This window comes from Fusarium solani (assembly GCF_023522795.1).
Source record: "Fusarium solani strain SB1 chromosome Unknown bctg00000000, whole genome shotgun sequence".
NCBI classification, from domain to species: Eukaryota; Fungi; Ascomycota; class Sordariomycetes; order Hypocreales; family Nectriaceae; genus Fusarium; species Fusarium solani.
In genome coordinates this window covers 5,480,347-5,500,371 of record NW_027072157.1, presented here as the reverse complement: position 1 = coordinate 5,500,371, position 20,025 = coordinate 5,480,347, and the positions used below count along the sequence as shown (strand labels likewise).

Genomic DNA, 20,025 nt, shown 5'->3' with positions numbered 1-20,025 from the left:
CCAGATACATGAGAACCAGAACCAATCCTACTACCTCGAAGTGATGAATGTAGAGCGGGTCTCTCAAGATGGGCCAGAATCTTTCGGATGAGCAACCGCAGCGGCGGTCGCATGAGGAGCTAACTCATGAGCTGGTGAGCTGTCCCGTCTACCGCAAGTCCGCGTTAGAAGCTATTCACGACCAACTGACACGTCTATGTAGGCAGAGAGATTCAGGAGCAAGTGTTTTACTTCTCTCGAGTTTTACTCGCTCAAGGATGTCTTCAAAAGCCTTGCAGATCAGCAAGATTCGATCAGGTACATGAAGGAGGATACCATCGCTCGCTACCTTGAGATCCCCGACATCCTTGGCGCGTCACCTGTCATTTTTCAAATTGTGTCGTATCTGGGCGCCTTTCCCTTCCTTCAGGATGCCCCGGTAGTATTGGAGCTACCCCGGATGATCATGGTCATCGTCATCATGACTGAGCGGTACCGAACCGTGCTGGCGCGGGGTTCCTCGGACAGGACCAAGCTGCTATTTAGGAGCTTGGCTGTCTTTGATCGAAAGCCATCTGAATCGGATGCTCTTCCAGAGGCTGCTCAACTTGATGAGCCTAATGGCAAGGACGAAAAGGCCCAGGGGAACTCGCATGTTGCTGGCTTCGCAGTGGATCAGGCTGGCGATGAAGTCGATGACGACGACGATGAAGATGACGACCTCGTTCTGACAGCCTTTGAGTTGCTTGACGTTAAAGAAGCCGTGGATCAGGGCCATGCTCCCAAGTTCCATTCCGCGACGATCCCGACTGACAACTTTCGCAAACTTCTGATGCTGCTTCTGTTGGCCGCTCCCCTCGATCCTCAGGAAAGCTTGTCGTTGTACTCGCCTCACGTTGTCGGTGAGCAACTAGAAGGCCTCCGCGCGACTGCTGAATGCATCCTGGCCTCGTTTGTCAACGCCGAAACGTCTCCTGGAATCAAGTACAGCCACTTCAAGAGCATCATCCCTGTGATTTGCCCCAACCTTTTCCGTGGGTTCAACGGCCTTTTTGAACATTTCCTCTTTTCCAAAAATCTAGACTTTTCCAAACATCAAAATGATACCCCCATAACCAAGGTGGCCCAACCTCTCTTGACCGACTCTGGCGAGATCCTGAACCACAACACCCTGTGCCAGATCTCACTCTTCCTCCCCGGCTCAGACCTTTTCCGCAGAGTGAGACTTCTCTACTCTGGCAATGATGCAGGTTTCTCAATGGGAAGTTTCCAGACAAAGGTGTTCAACTGGCAGGCTCCCACGTTACTCTTGGTCAGTGGAACACGACTCAGCGATATCCCGGAAGGTGGCCAAGAAGCAGCTTTTGCGGCATCTCTCCCTACAAAGAGATTCCCTCACGGAAGCAAGTCAGATCAACTCACGTTTGGCGTCTATGTGAGGGAACCCTGGAAACACACTCACAGGGAATGCTTTGGCGACTCGGATACAGTTCTCTTCCAACTGGAACCAATTCACGACGTCTTTCCAGCATCCACCATCAACAAAGACTACGTTACCTTTACCAAGGCACCTGCGCACCATCCCATGTTGTCATTTGGGTGTCCGCACCCTCATCCGTCACAGGCTCACCGAAAAGCCGACATGTTGCACCTGGGTCCCGTCTCGTTGACGCTCGACGATTCATTCGAGTTTGCAGTCTTCAACCATGACTTCACCTCACGAGGGGGCGCGTTCCGCTCGAGTTCGGTGAGGAAATTCGACTTTCAAGAACGCTTTCAGATCGAGAGCCTCGAGGTTTGGGGATGTGGTGGTGATGCAGAAGCTCGAGCGCAGGCCGAGAGATGGGCTTGGGAGGAACGGGAAGCCGAGGCCCGCCGCAAGATCAACCTGGGAACCGGGGATATAGATGCGGATCGGGCTTTGTTGGAGATGGCAGGGCTAATCGGAGGTGCTCGGAGCGGGGGCTCCATGGGATAGGTAGAAAGACATCTGTCGATATCTTGCTCATATTGACGGGTATTTTCGCAGTAAACGTTCTCAACGGGGCAAGCAAATAAACAGGAGGGCTGAGTTGGAAGACCGGCGCCTCCGGCATCATCAGCCTCATGACGTTATCCATCATTAACACCGTTCTAAGAGTAGAGCCATGCTGCGCTCAAAGGCACCGCCCATCCGCTATCGTACATAGTATGCTTCAAAGTGATTGTACAAGGCTCCGCTCCGGCTCCAACTTTTTTTTGTGGGTGCCGTTGTTGTTGAGTTAGTCCTTCTTCTGGGACGAGATGATCTCACCGAGATCACCAAGAGAGCTCTTTGGATTCTTCTTTTTTCCCGGCTTGTCGCTTGCAGTTTCCTCCACAAGTTCCTCGGCAGCCTTCTTCTCTTCCTCCTTCTCGCCCTGAGGCCACAGGCCGATCCGGCCGAGGATGCCCCCGGCTCCGCCGGACGTCGCCTCGGGCTTCTCCTCTGTGGTGGTCGCCGCCGCCGCCGCCGCAGCCTCCGCCTCCTCGGCCCTCTGAGCCTGCACCAGCTGCCTCCTCTGCTCCAGGCGAGCTTTCATGGCCTTCTCCTCGTCGTCTCGGGCTTCGAGCTCCCTGATCCACTTGAGGCGCTTCTCCTCGGCGTCCCGCTGCTCCTGGAGTTGGCGCAGCTCCTTGCTCTTCTCGCGGTCCTTCTGGTAGTACATGCTGCCCGCCAGCATTGCGATCACGGTGAATCCCTGGGCTGCCACTCGGGCTCGGAACATGCGGTTCGCCTGCTTCGAATCGCCCCGGCGGAGGGCTCGGTAGGCGTTGACGAAGGCCAGACTGGTCAGGCCGATTCCTAGTAGGAGGAACGAAGTTGTTAGAGTGCTTGATCTCGGCGGAGGAAAAGAACGCGGCATTTGGGTGCCCGGGAAGTTAATTACCCAGCGGGATCAGAGGTTCCTCCTTGATCTTGCGAAAGACCTTCTGCATCGGACGCTCGTTGTAGAAATCCCTGTCTATCGCGTGAGCGGGGAGTAGACGGCGCAACACGCCGGGGCACGTAGAGCATACTGGTCGCTGTCAAAGGACGAGGGCAGAGGCCCCGGGATAGAGGGTGGACCGTCAGCCATTGTGTCGTGGAAGAGGGCAATTGCTGGCGGGAGATGCTGGTGTAGCTTGCGCTGGAGCAAGCTATGTATGCGAGGTTAAGAATGTACCGTAGAAGAGTGGGCTGAGGAAATTCAGCTCCGTCAGTGGAGGGACCCATGATCGATCCATCCATTACAAGCATCATCACTCTGTCGCCGACCACGGACGGGCTCCACTTTCGGATGCGAGGTACGTACCTCCGGCTTGTTCCTTCCACGGTGGTCCGGACCGTCGCAGGTGTGCACGGGCCACATAGAGAGCCTGCCCCACCAAACTTCAGCTTGGATCTCCCCAAGCTTGTGGAAATGTATCTTTGTCATCACTCAAACACCACAACATCTACTTGATTCAGTCTTAACAGCACAGGATTCCCCAAGCTTCATCACGGCAGCTCCGGTCATCGAGTCTTCAACTATCAACTGACTATACATACGCACGCGACACCCACTCGACCATCCCCGCGACCTTGCTTCTCTGACGCGCCTAGCTTCACCACCATGCTACACACATGATATAGCCCACCATGTGGTTGCCCACGCCTTCGGTCGAGAGCATAACCCGGCCGCGGCTGGCCGTGGCGGTTGTGACTGCTGTCGCCGCTGCCTCAATAGGATACTACACATATCAGAGCCGCGCATCACCAACATTCGAAGCCATCCCTGGCAGTTTGCACAGGAGCAACGCCGTACGCCGCCGTCATCGCCATGCTAGGGCCCCCTCCGAGTCTAGCGCATCTTCGGAGCCCCCGGGTGATGAGAATGTCGAACTCGATACTGTACGGCCTGTTGACGCCGAGACCACGGTGGAAGGCGGGACGGACGAATGGTGGAACGAACCAGGCGGCTTCCCTTCAAACCAGCGAGCTGGTCATAACATTGTGAACCTTCTGTTCCGTGTTTCGGAAGATAACGCACGGAGGAACGGCTGCGTGCACCGTGGCTGTCAGTGCAACGCTTGCGGCATGGTCCCCATCCGGGGAGTGCGTTATCGTTGCGCAAACTGTGCCGACTTTGATCTGTGCGAAACTTGCGAAGCCCAGGGCGTCCATATCAAAACCCACATCTTTTACAAGATCCGCGCACCGGCGCCGCCCTTTGCCCCTAGGCAGATGCAGCCGGTCTGGTACACTGGGGACCCTGACACTTGCAGGCGCAACCTACCGCGCGGACTGATACCCAAGTTGTCACGAGAGACGGGTTTTGAACGGCCAGAGCTCGAGGCATTCTGGGAGCAATGGACCTTCATGGCCAACACGGAATGGAGAGAAGACCCTGACGACCTTGGTCTAGCCATGGACCGCAAGACCTTTGAGCGCTGCCTTGTGCCTCTGGGGGGTTCTCGCCATGCAGCGCCGAATCTCATCCATGACCGCATGTTCTCTTTCTACGACTCCAACAATGATGATTTGATCGGCTTCGCTGAGTTTCTCCACGGCTTGTCATACAGGAAACGAAAGGACAAACTACGCAAGATTTTTGCTGGCTATGACTTGGATGGCGATGGTTATGTTGACCGAAAGGACTTTTTGCGCATGTTCCGCGCATACTACGTTCTTTACAAACAGATGCATAAGGATATTCTGGATGGTCTTCAGGGCCAGCTACTCGCTAGTACCGATGCTCTGCAACTCGTTACCGGTCGCCAACCTCTTAGCAGTCTGTTTGGCCGCGAAGGACGGGTTCCAGCGGGAGAGGGAGGAATCCGGTATGAAGGCAAGACGTACCATCGTGACGGGAGTGTGGAAATTGCGGACGGGCATGAGGGTGTTGTTGCCGAGAACGGGGAGGACACAGCCACACGGGGTGACATGTTGACCACCCTGTTTGCCTGCGACACCGACCCTCCCTCTCGAAGACGATACATTACACGAAGCGATACTGACAGTAACTGGCGAACGATGCGGACTGCGAGCGAGGCAGATCGCACGTACTGGGTTACACTAATGGAGCCTCCAACAACACTGGATGAGTTGCCAGGACTCGTCCTGGACAATACGAATCTGGAGATTGAGGAGCCAAGCGATGATGATGAAGATGACGACGGCAACGTCAGGAACAGACGTACTGGCGCAAATGAAAACGGAGGCGATGATAATGCAGGCCCGTCACAGACAGAGAGCGAGGCCAGGGCCGAAATGGCTGCTGAATATCGAAGCAAGTTACCCAAGCTTGAAAGGAAGAAGAGAGACATGGCGCGGAAGGCGCTGCATGATCGATGGATGAGACGCCAGTTCTACCTCGATGAGGAAGAGGGAGGGTCTGCTCCTGACGACTGGCCCGAGAGCGAGGATATTCTCATGGACCTCCGCCGGATGGATGAGACAGCTAGTACCGACGGCGAAACCAGCTCACCTACAACACCGACAAGCTCCAAAGTTCGATTTGCCAATGGCAACGCGGGCGAATCGAGCAAGTCTACCTCTCCAAGCAGCCCCTCGGAGCACATTCCGCGCTGGAGGATGCCCGAGGCTGAACACGATGCTGGCAAGGAGATCCTTTACCAAGTTACCCAGCACGCCTTCAACGAACTACTCGATACCATCTTCAAGCCAGCAGAGGATGTTGCTGTGCATGCTGCCGAGACCAAAGAGCAGAGAGAAAGATACAAGGAGGTGCTCAACACGATGGAGCTCAATGACGAGGACGGCGCAAAGCCATCCACAGGCGATGGAGATACCATTATCAGACCAGCCACGGATAAGACCCTTGAGGAGCTGTTGTCTGAGAGCGGATACACGATTGCCATGCCTGAGGGCCGGAATGCAGTGGAAATCGAGACTACGGTGGAAATCATCCGAGAGGATGAGCCCACAGAACCCACGCCTAAAGCCGACACTGATGCAATCTTTACATCCCCTGACTACCGAGACCCAACACTTCCGCAGTTCAGGCCCAACACTGTGGGGGAAGCTGATGATGTACCAAGACGTACATGGTACCCCATTACGCAGCCCGTCTCAGCCGAGACCTCAGAGGAGGAACATGGTGAAAGAGCCGGAACGGGTACAGAAAGTGCCCCTACGCCAATGACACTACGACACTGGAAGTGGCTCAGCCTGGCAGAGGCCCAGGCGATTAAGAGGGGCGGCTGGGGCAAGCTGAGCTTCGATGAATTCGAGGCCATATACAAGAGCCAGGAACACCAGGGCAACCGACTGGACTATCTCGGAAGTTGGATTGACTTTTGTATTCCTTAGGAGATGGACTACTATCGTGGAGCTGCTGAGCGTACCACCATGCTACCGCTTCGTGGTAAGCGGATTATTCCATATGCGCCGTCTATTTTTCGTCCACTACCGGGCGAAGAAGAAGAAGAAGAAGAAGAAGAAGAGGATGGTTATGAAACTCATTGGTTTAATGGTTTTGAACTCGTTTATGCAGTCATTGATGAAAGCGATGATGAGAGCGACGAAGAAATGGAAGGCTTCATTGCCGATTTCAGTGATGAGGAAAGGGACGAGGGAAGGCTACCTCAAGTTATCATCGACCCCGTGTCCTGGGTCTAAGACGGTGATGCGGAAGAGACAGAAGTGATAAAGCGTAACGTTTACTCGCAGCAATAGGTATTTGTTGTTAGTTAATGACCAGCGCTTCTTGCTTGCCTATCTTACAAGTTGAACACCTCCCATGATACAAGCCCAAGTTTCCATCACTTCTCTTCGTCATATCTTGGAACTTCAATAACCACAATTTCCTTGCTTCCGCTGCTTGAATCACCATCGATTGCCTCTGATATGCAAGCAATGATGGCAAAGACGATCATTATGACAATGATGAAGGCAATGGAGAAGAAGATGCCGATGGAGATGAGCTTGAACAAGACACCAGCAAACAGAACATAGAAGCCAGGGCCTATAAATGTTCGCTCATTCCCCTGGTCAATGCCAGACAACTGGATCAACGAGCGAGGACCGTCATTCATAGCATAGATGACGAGGATTCCTGCACCGAGAAAGGCCATCGTGTCCACCATGGCGATGCAGTAGTAGACCCAGCGCTGAAGCCTGCCGCGGAGAGTGCTCAGCGAGAGTACGGCCAGCGGGAGGACGAGGAATGAGAGGAGTGTCGAGATGAGGGCTAGGGCAACTGCGCCCTTGAGGAGTGACTCGGGGCGGGAGGACGAGGGGATATCATCTTGGACTTGGGATAGGGCATTTGTCCAGGGCTTGACGCGCTTAGTGATGGATGATTCGGAAGCGTCGTCGGACGTCTTAGTCTTGACGGCAAAGGCGATCATGTCTTCGATGGTCATTGTGGGTGGAAAGGAGCGTTGGCAAGTGGGAGTCTTTTCGTCGGGATAGATTACACAGACACCTATTTCAGTCAAGTCAGAGGGTGCATCGTCACTTATATAAGGGCTACAAACCAGAGAGACCCCAGTACCAGTGGTTCGGCAGCCCGTCGATACGGAGATCCTTGGCCGACACGCGAGTCGTGTTTGTAGCAGCGTCGATGAGGTCCTGACCACTGACGCGGAACAGGTAGATGGATTGCGTGGCAGGGGACATGCATCCGATGAGGATGACAAAGTTTGCAACCAGGCCGACTAGTTATTGTCAGGAGATGGACACTCAGAACGGGCGGACAACATACGGAGGATGGAGATCATGAACCAGATGCTAAGGCCCTTGGACTCTCCCCAGCCCAGCTGGTGGGCGAACAACTCTCTCCAAGTTCTCTTCTTTCTAGGCTTATCGAACATGGCGTATATCGTTTCAAAGTACTAAAAGAGTGTGGTGTTGAAAAACAGACGGGAATGAGTGTTGGCAACTCTGGGATATCCTCGATCAAATAGCCCTCATCTTTTCACCGACTACATATTCTAATTCATCCAGGATCTCTGCATGCTTCGTGGCGCTATAAACACTTACACGGCAGAGGGAGAGAAACGTCGATCCTTTTCCGTCCATGCAGGGGAAAACGTGCATGAGGCGTCACGGAAGTCATTTGATTTGATGCGCAACCGCGGGCGCAGTTCAGCTGCCAGGGGAACGTACAAGTTGAAACGTCAAGTAAGGGAGTTCTATGCCCGAGAGGGATAACGATGGACAGGGACAGGGGTAGAATGCTCATCACGAGGCGTTTTTTATTCTCGTCAAGTCGGGAGGAAAATGCGAGGGAGTTTTCAGCTGAATATTCACATTGAATCTCGATGATAACAAAAGGGATAAGCTTATGTTTAACCTTGGCGCTAAAGCCAAACTATGTATTCAACCACCTTGACTAAGTACATGTCAATACTATCAACCCCAATCATGACCAGCATGCTACTCCTCCTTTCTTCTTTTTCTTCTTATTAAACAACCTGCTGGGTCGAGTCGACACCGGCAAAGCCTAGAAGGGCGTTCCATGTGTCGGCTGTGCTCTGATCACGAGTGCCCAGAGCCTCAATCTCGGCCTTGGCCGACTCGCAAGCCGCCTTTGCAGCGTCGTTGGCGTTGCAGACGTTGGTGAGCTGATCGCAGATGCGGTTGGTAATGATGTTGGGGTTCAGCGCCTCCTGCTGGCCCTCAGCCACCAAAGGATCCTGGGGGATGAAGGTGAACTCGTCGGCTGGTCGGCCGTTGAGACCACCGATTCGTGCCATTGTGGGCTGGCAGACACCAAAGTCGAGATCACCGTTGGCTCCTCCAGCGGCACCACCGTCAGCGCCGTCCTGGCCCTGGTTGGCGCCTCCAGCGTTGTCGTCCTGGTTCTGGTCATCGCCGGCGTTCCCAGCGTTGCCTTGGTTGTTGCCGCCCTGGTTCTGGTTATCACCAGCATTGCCGGCGTTTCCTTGACCATTGCCCTGGTTTCCGTCCTGGCCGTTCTGGTCATCACCGGCAGCGCCATCTTGGTTGCCCTGATCATCACCATTGGCAGCATCATCTCCGGCGTTGCCCTGGTCATTGCCCTGGTTGTTGCCTCCGTTGTTGGCATTGCCGTCACCTCCAGCGGCGCCGTCACCAGCGGCGCCGTCACCAGCAGCATTATCAGCTCCGTTGCCCTGGCCGTTGTTGCCCTGGCCGTTGTTGCCCTGGCCGTTGTTGCCCTGGCCGTTGTTGCCCTGGCCGTTGTTGCCCTGGCCGTTGTTGCCCTGGCCGTTGTTGCCCTGGCCGTTGTTGCCCTGGCCGTTGTTGCCCTGGTTGTTGCACGCGGCTCCGTCCGCCTCGGTTCCGTTGTTGGCGTTTCCATTGTTGGCATTTCCATTGTTGGCGCCTCCATTTTGGTTGTTTCCTCCCTTGGCAGCATCACCGGCAGCAGCATCGTCTCCAGCGGCAGCGTCATCTCCAGCTGCGGCATCATCTCCAGCGGCAGCGTCATCGCCAGCGGCAGCATCATCTCCGGCGGCAGCATCATCTCCGGCAGCAGCGTCGTCACCCGCTGCGGCATCATCGCCAGCGGCAGCGTCATCGCCAGCGGCAGCGTCATCGCCAGCGGCAGCATCATCTCCGGCGGCAGCATCATCACCAGCGGCAGCGTCATCGCCAGCAGCGTTGTCGTTGCCGTTATCCTTGCCGTCGTTTTGTTGGTTGTCATTCCCCCTCTTTGGGCCCGGTTGGCTCCCCGGTTGGCTCCCCGAAGACGACCAAGTGTCTGTCGTAGCCTTCCTCCACGACCAGAGCCTCGGTGACGACCATTGTTATCGTTGTCGTCCTCGGTATCATCATTGTTGGCATCGTCGGCACCGTCGTCCTGACCAGCATCATCCTGACCATTGTCATCGCCTTGGCCGTTGTTTCCAGCTCCGTCTGGGAGGGTGCCGTTGCTGGGAGTGGCATTTCCGGCTCCAGCTCCAGCTCCAGCTCCAGCTCCGACTCCGGCAGTGCTGTTGTTATTAGGGGGGAGAACACCAGCTGGAGTGTCGTCGCAGTCCTCATTGTCTCCAGCAGCGCCTCCAGCATCGCCACCGGCACCGCCTTCAGCAGCACCGTCGCCGGCAGCGGCATCGCCACCGGCAGCGGCATCATCACCGGCAGCGGCATCATCACCAGCAGCACCATCATTAGCGCCATCATTGGCACCATCATTGGCAGCGCCGTCGTCGGCAGCACCGTCACCAGCACCGCCAGCTCCGGCTCCGGCTCCGGCACCATCCTGTCCATCAAGTGCGACCTGCTGTCCATCGGCACCAACAGCGGTGAAGTTGCCAAAGCCCTGAGCAATCATGACTTCAGCCTGAGACAGGCCCGTGGCATCAAAAGGCGTCTGCTTCGAGGTTGCAGAGTTGGCATTCTCAACATCTGAGCCACCAACAGCCGGGTCAACAAGGGGGACGATGCCTCGAAGCTCAGCAGTCGCAGGAAGGCTGGGGTCGGCGCACACGAATGGCACGTTGACGGCGAAAGGGTTGAAGTTGGTCTCGGCAGAGACAAGGCCAATCGCAGCGTCAATGACTTGCTGGTCAGTTCCCAGCTCGCTGATAATTTGGTCGGCAATAGTAAGCTGGAACAGGTTAGCTAGTTGTTTCTAGACAGGTGCCAACTTCTCATTACCTTCTGGCAAGGGCTAGCAGCGGCAAGGAGAGAGCCTGGAATGCTACCAGCAATGGTGGCAGCAACACCAGGATCACCGAAGCCAGCATCGCCGAGTGCCTGGACTGCAGCAACAGGCACCTGCTCCTGGCCAAAACGGGCCTCGGCGTAAGCCAACAGGATGGAAAGACTGAGTGCCTTGGAAAGAGCCATTGTGAATGGTTTCAAAAGACTGAACGTTGGTTGGTGTGGTTTGTTATTAACAAGGGGAAGTAACCAAAAAACCAGCCAGTGGTACAGAAGAATAGACTTGAAGAAGAAAGGAGTGGTTGAAACGAATGCGTTCACAGAACTGCAGAAAGAGAAAGGAAATAAGAAGGAGGGGTAAGAGGAAGAGGCTTGTGTAGAAGATGATGAGAGAGAAGGTTCATGGAGACGGGACGAGACTGGTTATATACCATCAAACTTCATCATGAGTGTGTAGCTAAATTAGGATAAACTCGAGATGACACAAGCTAAGCTTTGAGCTTGAGCTTCACGGTGGCGATCATACAACCTCTGCTACGGCGTAGTTTCTAGAGGAGGTAAAGTTGGTAAGCTCTGAGGCTCCTCCTAGCGCGTAAACAACCTGGGGTTGCACGCAATGCTTCAAGATGTTGGTCATGTTGGTGTTAGTTGACGGTTTGGGGCTTGATGAGACTGTCCGAAGTCCCCAATTGGCTTAGCCTTGACAAGAACTCGGGCCCCGTGTTGCATCCAGTTCACCACGGATGTCCGAAGCATCGGAGGTCTCGGATGTGTAGATCCCGTCTCCTCGTCAGAACTCGGATACCCCATAGTACCCGAAGAGACCAGTAGAGTCGGAGCAAGAGCTTATACTCGTTCATTTTTCAGAGAGTGACTTTTATTCTCGCTCGATGTCATAGACTGGGTGCTTCCATTCAATCGCGATCTAGCTTCCAGCACAGAAGTGGGCGAACCCAATGAAGTCAGCCCAACAGATGGTCATGGCAAAAAGAACGAGACTGGATGAACGTTGAGAGCTTAGAGCGACAGTTGAGCCCTAGCCTGTTGTTGTTGTCGGAACAGAAGGCTTCCGGTTTTTTGGGAGTTTCGATTAATGGTCGCTTAGCCTGAAGTCGTAGATCAAACAAGGGGCACGGAGCGCTGAGACGTGGTCGAAACCACCCTAGTTTGGGTCGCCAGCGGTGATACGGGCGGCTTGCCGTAAGCCCAAGCGCTGCTATTTTCAATAGCCGACTCTCATATTGAGAAAATATGTGATTCGGGGTTATGAACGCTCAGAGCCAAGCCCTTGCCAAGGTGCGCCATCAGTCAACAAGCTGGTGGATGTCGGCCCGCTTAACGAGCCAAGGCGGAAGGCGAGATTCTTGAAGTTGTGACATGAAAGCTTGTTCACTCAGGCGGTTCGTTTCTTTCTTCAGGCCAGACCAATAAGTCGTCGATCGAGAAAGGACTGCCCCTGCTGGCGGGTGCTGGCGGCGTTTCTGTACTCGACAGCCCAGAGCCGGCAACAGATCCGTCCCAAGATGAGAAATCAAAGTCGCATTCAAGACTTCTCATGTCCAGGCTATCAAACCAACTTGTTTCTCCATCTGGCAATGACTCTCGGGCCTGCTGTCCCTGGCGTTGTACTCGCAGGTACTCTGTCGGCGTCACTCCGACACATTTCTTGAAGACTCGGTGAAAGTGCCACTTGGAGAGGCCGGTCTGCTTGGCCATCTGACTCAAGCTTAGCCTAGCCTCCGTATCGCCCTTCTTTTCTGCACGCTGTTGTACAAAGTCGCGGATCTTTCGTACTGCCGCCTCCTCAGGCATGAGCCCCGCCACCTCTGGCTTACACCGTTTGCAAGCCCGGAAGCCAGCCTCCTGGGCGTCAATCCCAGTCGCAAAGAATGATACGTTGGCGCGGCGGGCGAGGCGAGCTTTGCATATGGGACGGCAGAATATCTTTGTCGTGCGTACAGCGTATACGAAGAAGCCGTCGGCGTTGGCGTTGCGGGAGACGACGGCCTGCCAGCGAGATTCGTCGTCCTCAAAGAGAGAAACAATAGATAAGAGATTCTGTACTTCGGCCATGTGAATAGCTTCGATTAATGAGAATATCATTTTGAGTTAAGATGTTGGTTGCAAAAGATGAGGTCGAGTTGGGAGGGAGGCATCTCCAAGGTGATGACGGGAAGGAAAAGTGGGCCGTTGCTGCCAATATGACCAATGACGCGAAGCCTACCCTAAGTTTCATCGCCTCTTTGTGAATGTTGAATCGCGTGCAACTGTATAAGATTGAATATTTATATACGATGAAGGTGTAACATATTAGGATCAGCCTCTTGCATTTGGATATTATAGATAGTTGGATAGGGGAATGCCGAAGGATTTGTTGTGATCTAGGACCACAACCTCTTAAGCATCATCATTGTGCTTGTTGAGTTGGTGAAAACCTTCAACAGGAGATCCAGCTTAGAAACTCACCCAACGACCTATCATAGATAAATTATTTGTATCCTTCTAGGCTGTTTTATCTTGGAAACCACGATGTTGCAGGGCCTGGGTGTTCCTTCAAGAGGGCATCCATCCCTGTCCCAGGTAATTCATTCACGAAACATTGCACGCCCCATCATCGCCCTTTACTTGATCACATATTACCCAAGCTCCTTTGTTACTGAGATTACTCTCATGGATGGTCATACGTAGCTCATGGAGTATGGAAAACAACGCTGTAATATTGAAAAGGAGGTCATCATGGAGATCATGAGACCTTACCAGGCGATATTACCAGACAACTTGGTATAGAACAACACTCTGCGAAAAGACAGGTCTCACGAACAGGCATTACTTCCTTGCCTTGCTGAAAATTTCGTTCATTCATTCATTCTATTCTTTATTTGTCTATCTAGATCCCTCATGCCAGCCGAATAGCAACAGACTTGCTCTGTGTGTAGTTGGCGAGAGCAGCTTCTCCAAGTTCCCGACCAATTCCAGATTCTTTGTAACCACCGAAAGGGACTGCATGATGAAGGAGATTGTAACAGTTGACCCAGATGGTGCCGGCGTGAAGAGAGTTGGAGAATCGGATGGCGGTGCTCAGGCTCTGGGTGTGAACGGCGGCGGCGAGGCCGTATGGGGTATCGTGGGCAAGAGCCAGAGCCTCCTCCTCGTCCTTGAACTTTGCAATAGCGCAAACGGGTCCAAAGATTTCTTCTCTCATGATCTTCATGTCGGGTCGCACGTTGGTGAAGATAGTAGGCTCAATAAAATAGCCCTTGTCTCCGTGACGGCCACCGCCTGTGAGAACCGTGGCGCCCTCTGCCTTGCCGAGGTCGATATAGCTCATGACACGCTCATATTGTAGGCCACTGACGAGAGGACCTTGGAAAGTTTCCTCATGGAATGGGTCTCCGACCTTGTTCTCTTCTGCCCGCTTCTTGAACGCCTCGATAAACTTGTCGTAAATACCTTCTTGCACCAGAATTCGGCTGCCGGCACAGCAGATTTGGCCGTGGTTGTAATAGATTCCAAAGTTGACCCAGTCGACGGCGTCTTCGATGTTGGCATCGTTGAAGATGATGTTGGGCGACTTGCCTCCCAGCTCAAGAGTCACCTTCTTCAGGTTGGAGTCGGCGGCCGCCTTCATGATCTGGCGACCGACTAGGGTTGAGCCGGTAAAGGCGACCTTGTCGATATCCATGTGAGACGAAATGGCTGCGCCGGCAACTCTACCGAGACCGGTCACCAGGTTGAAAACACCTGGGGGAAGCCGGCCTCCTTGATGAATTCCGTAAAGACTAGTCCAGACAAGGGGGTTTGCTCGGCAGTCTTCATCACAATGGTGTTGCCAGTTGCCAGGGCAGGGCCAATCTTCCAGGATAGCATAAGAAGGGGGAAGTTCCAAGGGATAATCTGTCCACAAACGCCAATCTGCCAGCTTGTTAGTTATGGGACGACCATGCGCCAAGGTTGTGACTTACAGGCTCGGATCGTGTATAGTGAAACATATCAGGGGCAATGTCAATGGTTTTACCCTCGACCTTATCAGCCCAACCGCCGTAGTATCGCAGACAACCGACAACGGCGTCGACGTCACCGCGGGCGTTGTTGATCGACTTGCCATTATCAAGCGATTCAACAGCGGCGAGAAGCTCCTTGTTCTTCTCGGCCAGGTCGGCCAGCTTGTACAAAAGGTGAGCCCTCTCACCAGGCGTTGTGTCCTTCCATGTGGTTTCGAATGCCTTTCGAGCAGCCGCTACGGCGAGGTCGACGTCCTTCTCGGTTCCTTCGTAGACGGAAGTGATGACTTGTTCGTTCGAGGGGTTGATGACTTCGAACTTCTTCTTGTCGACACTCTCGACCCATTCGCCATCGATGAACCTAGTGTGGGTGAGTCATCACTCTTCGAGGAGGGTTTCCTAAGGAAATATCCATAGACTGGGGATAGACTGACAGGCCAATGGGCTGGTCGTATGGCCCGGTGACCGGGGTTTCGAGCTTAACAGTCAGGGGAGCCATTGTGATGAATTGGAGAAGAGTCGGGGTATAATTGAATAGATTTGACTCAAGTTCAGGTTGGTTGATATAAATATTCTCAAAGACCCGCCAAGAAAGAACGAATGGGTCTCATTTATAGTTGAGTGAGCGTTCTCGCAACCCTCAATCTCGCCGCACCAACGGAACTTGACCGGCAGATACACGTAACACCCCGGCTCCTAATCGCATACTACCTACCAAGGTAGATGATAATATATGTCAGCACCAGTGAGAGCCTCACGAGTCTATCCACTCGAGCGGCATTCCATGTTGCAACACAATGTCGAAGCCCGGGTCCGCAACACCGGGTCCGCAGCTCGGACCCGCGTCCGCAAGATCCACGCCGGATGGCTCATCGTATGTGTATGCCAAACTGCCATTGATCCGTTTCCCCAGGTTTTGAGGGGCCCAGGCGAGTCTATTTGCGTTGGGGCCGCGTCTTGTTTCGCCTCCACGGACTCGCCTTGATCAGCTGATGCCGGGAAACGGCTCTCCCCACTGGGGACTGCCGGTATCGCCTTAGATCGCGCACAATCCCTGTCCTTGTACAGAATCTACCGTATCTGACTTATCTGATGAGCAGGGTGGGTGGTTGAATCAGTAGTTGCCGTCTGTCCGAGGGGCATGCACTGATCGTTTTGAAGTGTTGATTGACGAGTCAAGTAACAAGGACGACTTACGCAACCGGCTGAATTAGTAATGCGTTGCATTCTAGGAAGACTATCCAGTAATCTTGGCTATTTTACCTATTGCTACCTTGCCTAGTGCCAAGGTCAAGATAGTGTGCTTATGTAGACTGGGACAAAGACAAAACCACCTTCTAAGGTGTTCCGAGGGCTCCAAGCGCAGGGATACTATAGCAAAAGTTGCATTGGAGAATTTTAGAAGATTGTCTGTTATGATAATTTCGGCGCTTTTGATGTGTTACCTATCTTACATGTCACAGCATTCTGAGGAGCTCAAGGGGCATTGTCACGTTTATTCTTGACTCGCCTGCGGTCAACCCGATCGCAGTCAATGGAGTGTCCCCATGTAACGCGGAAGCAATAATATGGCCAGTGGTAGTCTACCTAAGCACGCGGACATACAAAAACTTGAGACACTAGGACGGCTGCGCTCAGTTAAATCAATAAAGAGTATTTACTTTATAGCCTAATTATGAGCTAAGTAAGAGATAATAATAAGAAATAATATCATAAATCTTTGAATGTTTTATTTATTATATTCAAAGGCCTTTTATTTTTATTAAAAACCAAAGATTATTGACTCAGTGTCTCATATTTTTTATGACTGCGTGCTAAGGCAAATACTCTACTCTGCCTTGCTCGCATGTGTGCGTGCCTTACTCAGCCATGACAGGTTGGCTGTGTTCATGCCAAGTGCAATCAGGCTCTCAGTCAACGCTCCTGAATGGTGCACATTCTACGGATATGCATGCCCTCCAAGCCTCATTTCGTGAGCCAATAAGCATCCATGAATGCCTTCATCGCGGTTCAATCATCCGCGACTTGGTACCGGTGCTTCTGTTCAGGCACACTCCAGGGCTGAAACTCACCATTGTTGGATCGAGGCACATTTGCATTACACTGTCTGCTTGTTTTCTGCATACTCAGCCCTCTTCTTGCTTCAACCCATAATCCCTCTTCGAGTTTCACACAACTCCATCCGGGCACCATCGACCACTACTCCTCCGTCACCTTGAAACGACCCTTTGTTTTGCCGCGGAACCTCAACACTGTGCTCACACCGCCGCCATGGAGGCCATAGGCGGTGGCGCCAATGTCCTGGCCTTCGTCGTATTGGGCATCAAGTCGGCAAAGCTGACCCACGACACACTCTCTGCGATCAGTGATGGCCCAGCCCGTGTACGAAACCTGGCAGCCGGTTTCCTCCAGCTGCATTGGATCCTTGAGCAGTTGCTCCAGTGCCGCGCTGCTGCAACCGACACGGCTCTGCATGGTCAGGCTCGCCAGTGTTGTGAGACTCTTGGCAAGTTGGCAACGACTATCGAGCAACTCCAGGTCTCTCCCGGGAGAGAGCCACTGGGAGGTTCTGGAAGCGTTTGAAAGCCGCTATTAGCGAAAGCGACCTGGAGAAGCTTGGTCTCTGGGTAGCACAGCAAACCAGTATGCTCAGCCTCAGGCTGAATGTGCTGTCCAGGTAATCACCTTTTGCTAACAGCATGCCACATTGACTGACGTGGGCGTTCTAAGCAATGCAATTTATGCAACGAGAGACGGGAACGAGAAGATCCAACAACAAATCCATTCATTCGGCGCCTCAATGCAGACCCAGTTCGTGACGCAGACGGCAACCATCCAAGGCGCTGCTCAGAGCATCATGAGTAGCCACAACGATGGAAGAAGGACTCTAGAGGCAGGCTTGTCATCCATTCAGGAGACCATCGATGCTACTCACTCTATCTCGTCCGATGATATCCGGTCCATGTCCCAGCTACTCAAGGAGATCAAGGATCGTATCGCTCCCGAGCCCAAACATAATCCGGAGATGACCAATTCGAGCGGTGACGATGAGCATGCTATGGATGAAGCCGCTCCAGGATCGGATCACAAGCTGCTAGACAGTATTGATAGCCTTTGCAGCTTGATCAACGAGAAAAGGGACGCTGTCGATGCCTACGAGGAAGACGACGACCAGGCCAAATCTGCGATCGAGAACTTGGAGGAGCTTGTACAGAACCTTCGAGGGCAGAAACTCCCCGTTTCAGATCCAAAGTCATTTGGTAGCGACTTGGCTCGATTTGGTAAATGGTTTGGGTCAGGGGCTTTGTCCATCAACTCGAGAGGTATGTTTCTAGAACTGCAACAAAAGCTTACCAGTGCTCGTTTCTGACTACCTATAGTCGAGAGTTATGGAAGGCCTCTCACCCGGGTGGTAGAGCAGTCACAAAGCTTTAGTGAAGTCGACATTGGAGCTGGGAAAATTCACCTCATGGTCCAGAAACGGAAGCGCGCAATAGACACAGCAGATCAGGACGACGACGACACGAGAGCAAAAAAGCGATGCGATACCGATTGGATGATGAAGCTTGCTTTTGTTCCTGACAGGGGACAGAATAACCACATGCTATTGGTCTCATTAACACGGCAGAGACTTTCCACAAACAGCATGACATGCATCTCTGGACTGCAGATCAATCGAGTTTTGCCCGAAGGGTCGCTAGTATTCCAATTGGTGGAACAGGGCAACCTCAGAGGGCTTAAGGAGATGCTGCAGGACGGCAGGGCATCTCTTCAAGATCATGACGAGCATGGTGCCTCATTACTCTTTGTAAGTAGGATGTATAATCTCTCACCAGTGAAAGCTAATAAAGGACATTTCAGTATTCGGTACAGCATCCGCAGGTGTGCAAGTTTTTAATCGACAGTGGACTCGATGTTGATCATGTCGCAAGGAGCCCCGGGCTTCTGAAATTCCAGATGTGAGTTGAACAAGTTTCCAAAAATCAAGGTGACGCGTTGTAATCAACGATTTGATGCTAGGCAAGCGCTCCAGGTAAAGTACCATGATGATTGTGATTTATCAAAGTTTGGAGAATTGCAACCGATCATCGAGTGTCGCCGGCTTCTGCTGCGTGCAGGTGCTGACCCAACCTTGAACGTGGGTGACGATGACGAACCCACAGACTTTCTTGAAGAGGCGATTGGAGAGAATATCCCGGTAAGAAGTCGGCCCCGATAGATCATTCAAGCTAATATTAGCACAGGAGACCATTGAATTGGCCTGGAACCCGGAATTCCTCACACCGTTTGCAGACATCAAGACGTATCGCACTGAATGGGGCAAATCCCCGATCCTCAGGGCATGCTCAAATGATATGTATGGCTACAACTGGCAGTGTTTCCGTCAACTCCTCAAATTTGGTGCCAATATTGAGGATCGAGATGAGGTCGGGAGGACTTGCCTCCACCTATGCATCCAAGATTTGCGTATGCCGAGTCGAAACACAACCTTGAGGGAGTTTGAGGCCATTCAGTATCTTGTGCGGGAAGGCGCAGATCCACGCGCTGTTGATAAGCACGGAAGATCTGTCTCTGACATTGCCTACACTACAGGTGGAAAATGGGGTATAACCACCAGCTATCCTGGTGATCTCTGGGACGCGGTATTGCACAGCTGCGGCTACGACATCGCCCAATTTCGCTTGGGATATCGACGCAGAGCGAGGTACACTACGTCAGCTCACAATCGAGGATCGCGCTATCAATACGGTCGCCACAACTTTGAGAGGCTTTGGGAGGGGAGAGGTGTGGAATGTCCGTACTGGAACGATAAACCCTGGCCACCCTTGGGACCTGGGGAGGAAGACAGCGATGACGAATCTCAAGACCGCGAGTGCACATGCCATCAGTGTTCGAAATACTACCTGTATGTGGACTACGAGGAGTTCGAATCAGGTTCAGAATGCGACACAGAAGAAGACGAAGAGCAAACAAGCTCTGATGATGGGAGTGTTAGAGGCTGCCCGCACCACTTCCATGTGGATCAAGATGAGGAAGAATCGGAGTCGGACATGGGAGAAGCGATGAGCACGGGGGATGTGCAAAGCTACTGGGAAGAGACAGGTACATTGCCTGGCTTTGGAGAGCAGATGCAAGGCATGCCGAGTGAGAACTGGCAGGACTCCCCTGACCTTGGACACTCGATTGTCGGTACACCTCGGTCACTCAGTATGGATCTTGAGAATCCATGGCTTTAAGGAGTCTCGGGTCGATCAAAAAGAGAGTAACTGTTGTTCCGTACAATCCTAACTTACAGCTGCCACTGTCGATATGCAGCCGATAGCTAAGGCATCTATACCCTTAGTACTGATCGCCTTGAAGCTCCAAAAAGTTTCAACCTCACTCCATGCCTTGTCCACCATGCCATGCATTGTCCATTATGTCTCATCCCCCGTGCCTCTCTCATGC

The 20,025-nt window shown here is 53.0% G+C and overlaps 8 protein-coding genes across 8 annotated transcripts; 3 read left to right on the top strand and 5 right to left on the bottom strand.

Annotated features, from left to right (window-relative positions):
• Positions 1-68: 68 nt before the first annotated feature.
• MRS44_001749 (uncharacterized protein) lies at positions 69-1,957 on the top strand (the record flags this gene model as incomplete). Its single annotated transcript, XM_046284899.2, has 2 exons — positions 69-134; positions 203-1,957. The coding sequence occupies 2 exons, from the start codon at positions 69-71 to the stop codon at positions 1,955-1,957; spliced, it is 1,821 nt and encodes a 606-aa protein (XP_046137973.1).
• A 283-nt stretch (positions 1,958-2,240) lies between these two features.
• On the bottom strand, positions 2,241-3,077 carry MRS44_001748 (uncharacterized protein; the record flags this gene model as incomplete). The annotated part of the gene is made up of 3 exons (XM_046284900.2): positions 2,241-2,803; positions 2,889-2,959; positions 3,019-3,077. The coding sequence occupies 3 exons, from the start codon at positions 3,075-3,077 to the stop codon at positions 2,241-2,243; spliced, it is 693 nt and encodes a 230-aa protein (XP_046137974.1).
• A 542-nt stretch (positions 3,078-3,619) lies between these two features.
• On the top strand, positions 3,620-6,601 carry MRS44_001747 (uncharacterized protein; the record flags this gene model as incomplete). The annotated part of the gene is made up of 2 exons (XM_065623811.1): positions 3,620-6,266; positions 6,315-6,601. The coding sequence occupies 2 exons, from the start codon at positions 3,620-3,622 to the stop codon at positions 6,599-6,601; spliced, it is 2,934 nt and encodes a 977-aa protein (XP_065480229.1).
• Positions 6,602-6,744: 143 nt separating this feature from the next.
• On the bottom strand, positions 6,745-7,797 carry MRS44_001746 (uncharacterized protein; the record flags this gene model as incomplete). Its single annotated transcript, XM_046280616.1, has 3 exons — positions 6,745-7,409; positions 7,462-7,641; positions 7,689-7,797. 3 exons carry the CDS (start codon positions 7,795-7,797, stop codon positions 6,745-6,747), a joined length of 954 nt encoding a protein of 317 aa, XP_046137976.1.
• A 594-nt stretch (positions 7,798-8,391) lies between these two features.
• MRS44_001745 (uncharacterized protein) lies at positions 8,392-10,762 on the bottom strand (the record flags this gene model as incomplete). Its single annotated transcript, XM_046274819.2, has 3 exons — positions 8,392-9,671; positions 9,710-10,520; positions 10,571-10,762. 3 exons carry the CDS (start codon positions 10,760-10,762, stop codon positions 8,392-8,394), a joined length of 2,283 nt encoding a protein of 760 aa, XP_046137978.2.
• Positions 10,763-11,965: 1,203 nt separating this feature from the next.
• On the bottom strand, positions 11,966-12,679 carry MRS44_001744 (uncharacterized protein; the record flags this gene model as incomplete). Its single annotated transcript, XM_046270473.2, has 1 exon — positions 11,966-12,679. The coding sequence occupies one exon, from the start codon at positions 12,677-12,679 to the stop codon at positions 11,966-11,968; it is 714 nt and encodes a 237-aa protein (XP_046137979.2).
• A 793-nt stretch (positions 12,680-13,472) lies between these two features.
• Positions 13,473-15,076, bottom strand: MRS44_001743 (uncharacterized protein; the record flags this gene model as incomplete). The annotated part of the gene is made up of 3 exons (XM_065623810.1): positions 13,473-14,488; positions 14,535-14,938; positions 15,012-15,076. 3 exons carry the CDS (start codon positions 15,074-15,076, stop codon positions 13,473-13,475), a joined length of 1,485 nt encoding a protein of 494 aa, XP_065480228.1.
• A 1,772-nt stretch (positions 15,077-16,848) lies between these two features.
• Positions 16,849-19,814, top strand: MRS44_001742 (uncharacterized protein; the record flags this gene model as incomplete). The annotated part of the gene is made up of 7 exons (XM_065623809.1): positions 16,849-17,071; positions 17,116-17,204; positions 17,276-17,900; positions 17,958-18,385; positions 18,439-18,536; positions 18,598-18,775; positions 18,822-19,814. The coding sequence occupies 7 exons, from the start codon at positions 16,849-16,851 to the stop codon at positions 19,812-19,814; spliced, it is 2,634 nt and encodes an 877-aa protein (XP_065480227.1).
• Between the last annotated feature and the right edge of the window lie 211 nt (positions 19,815-20,025).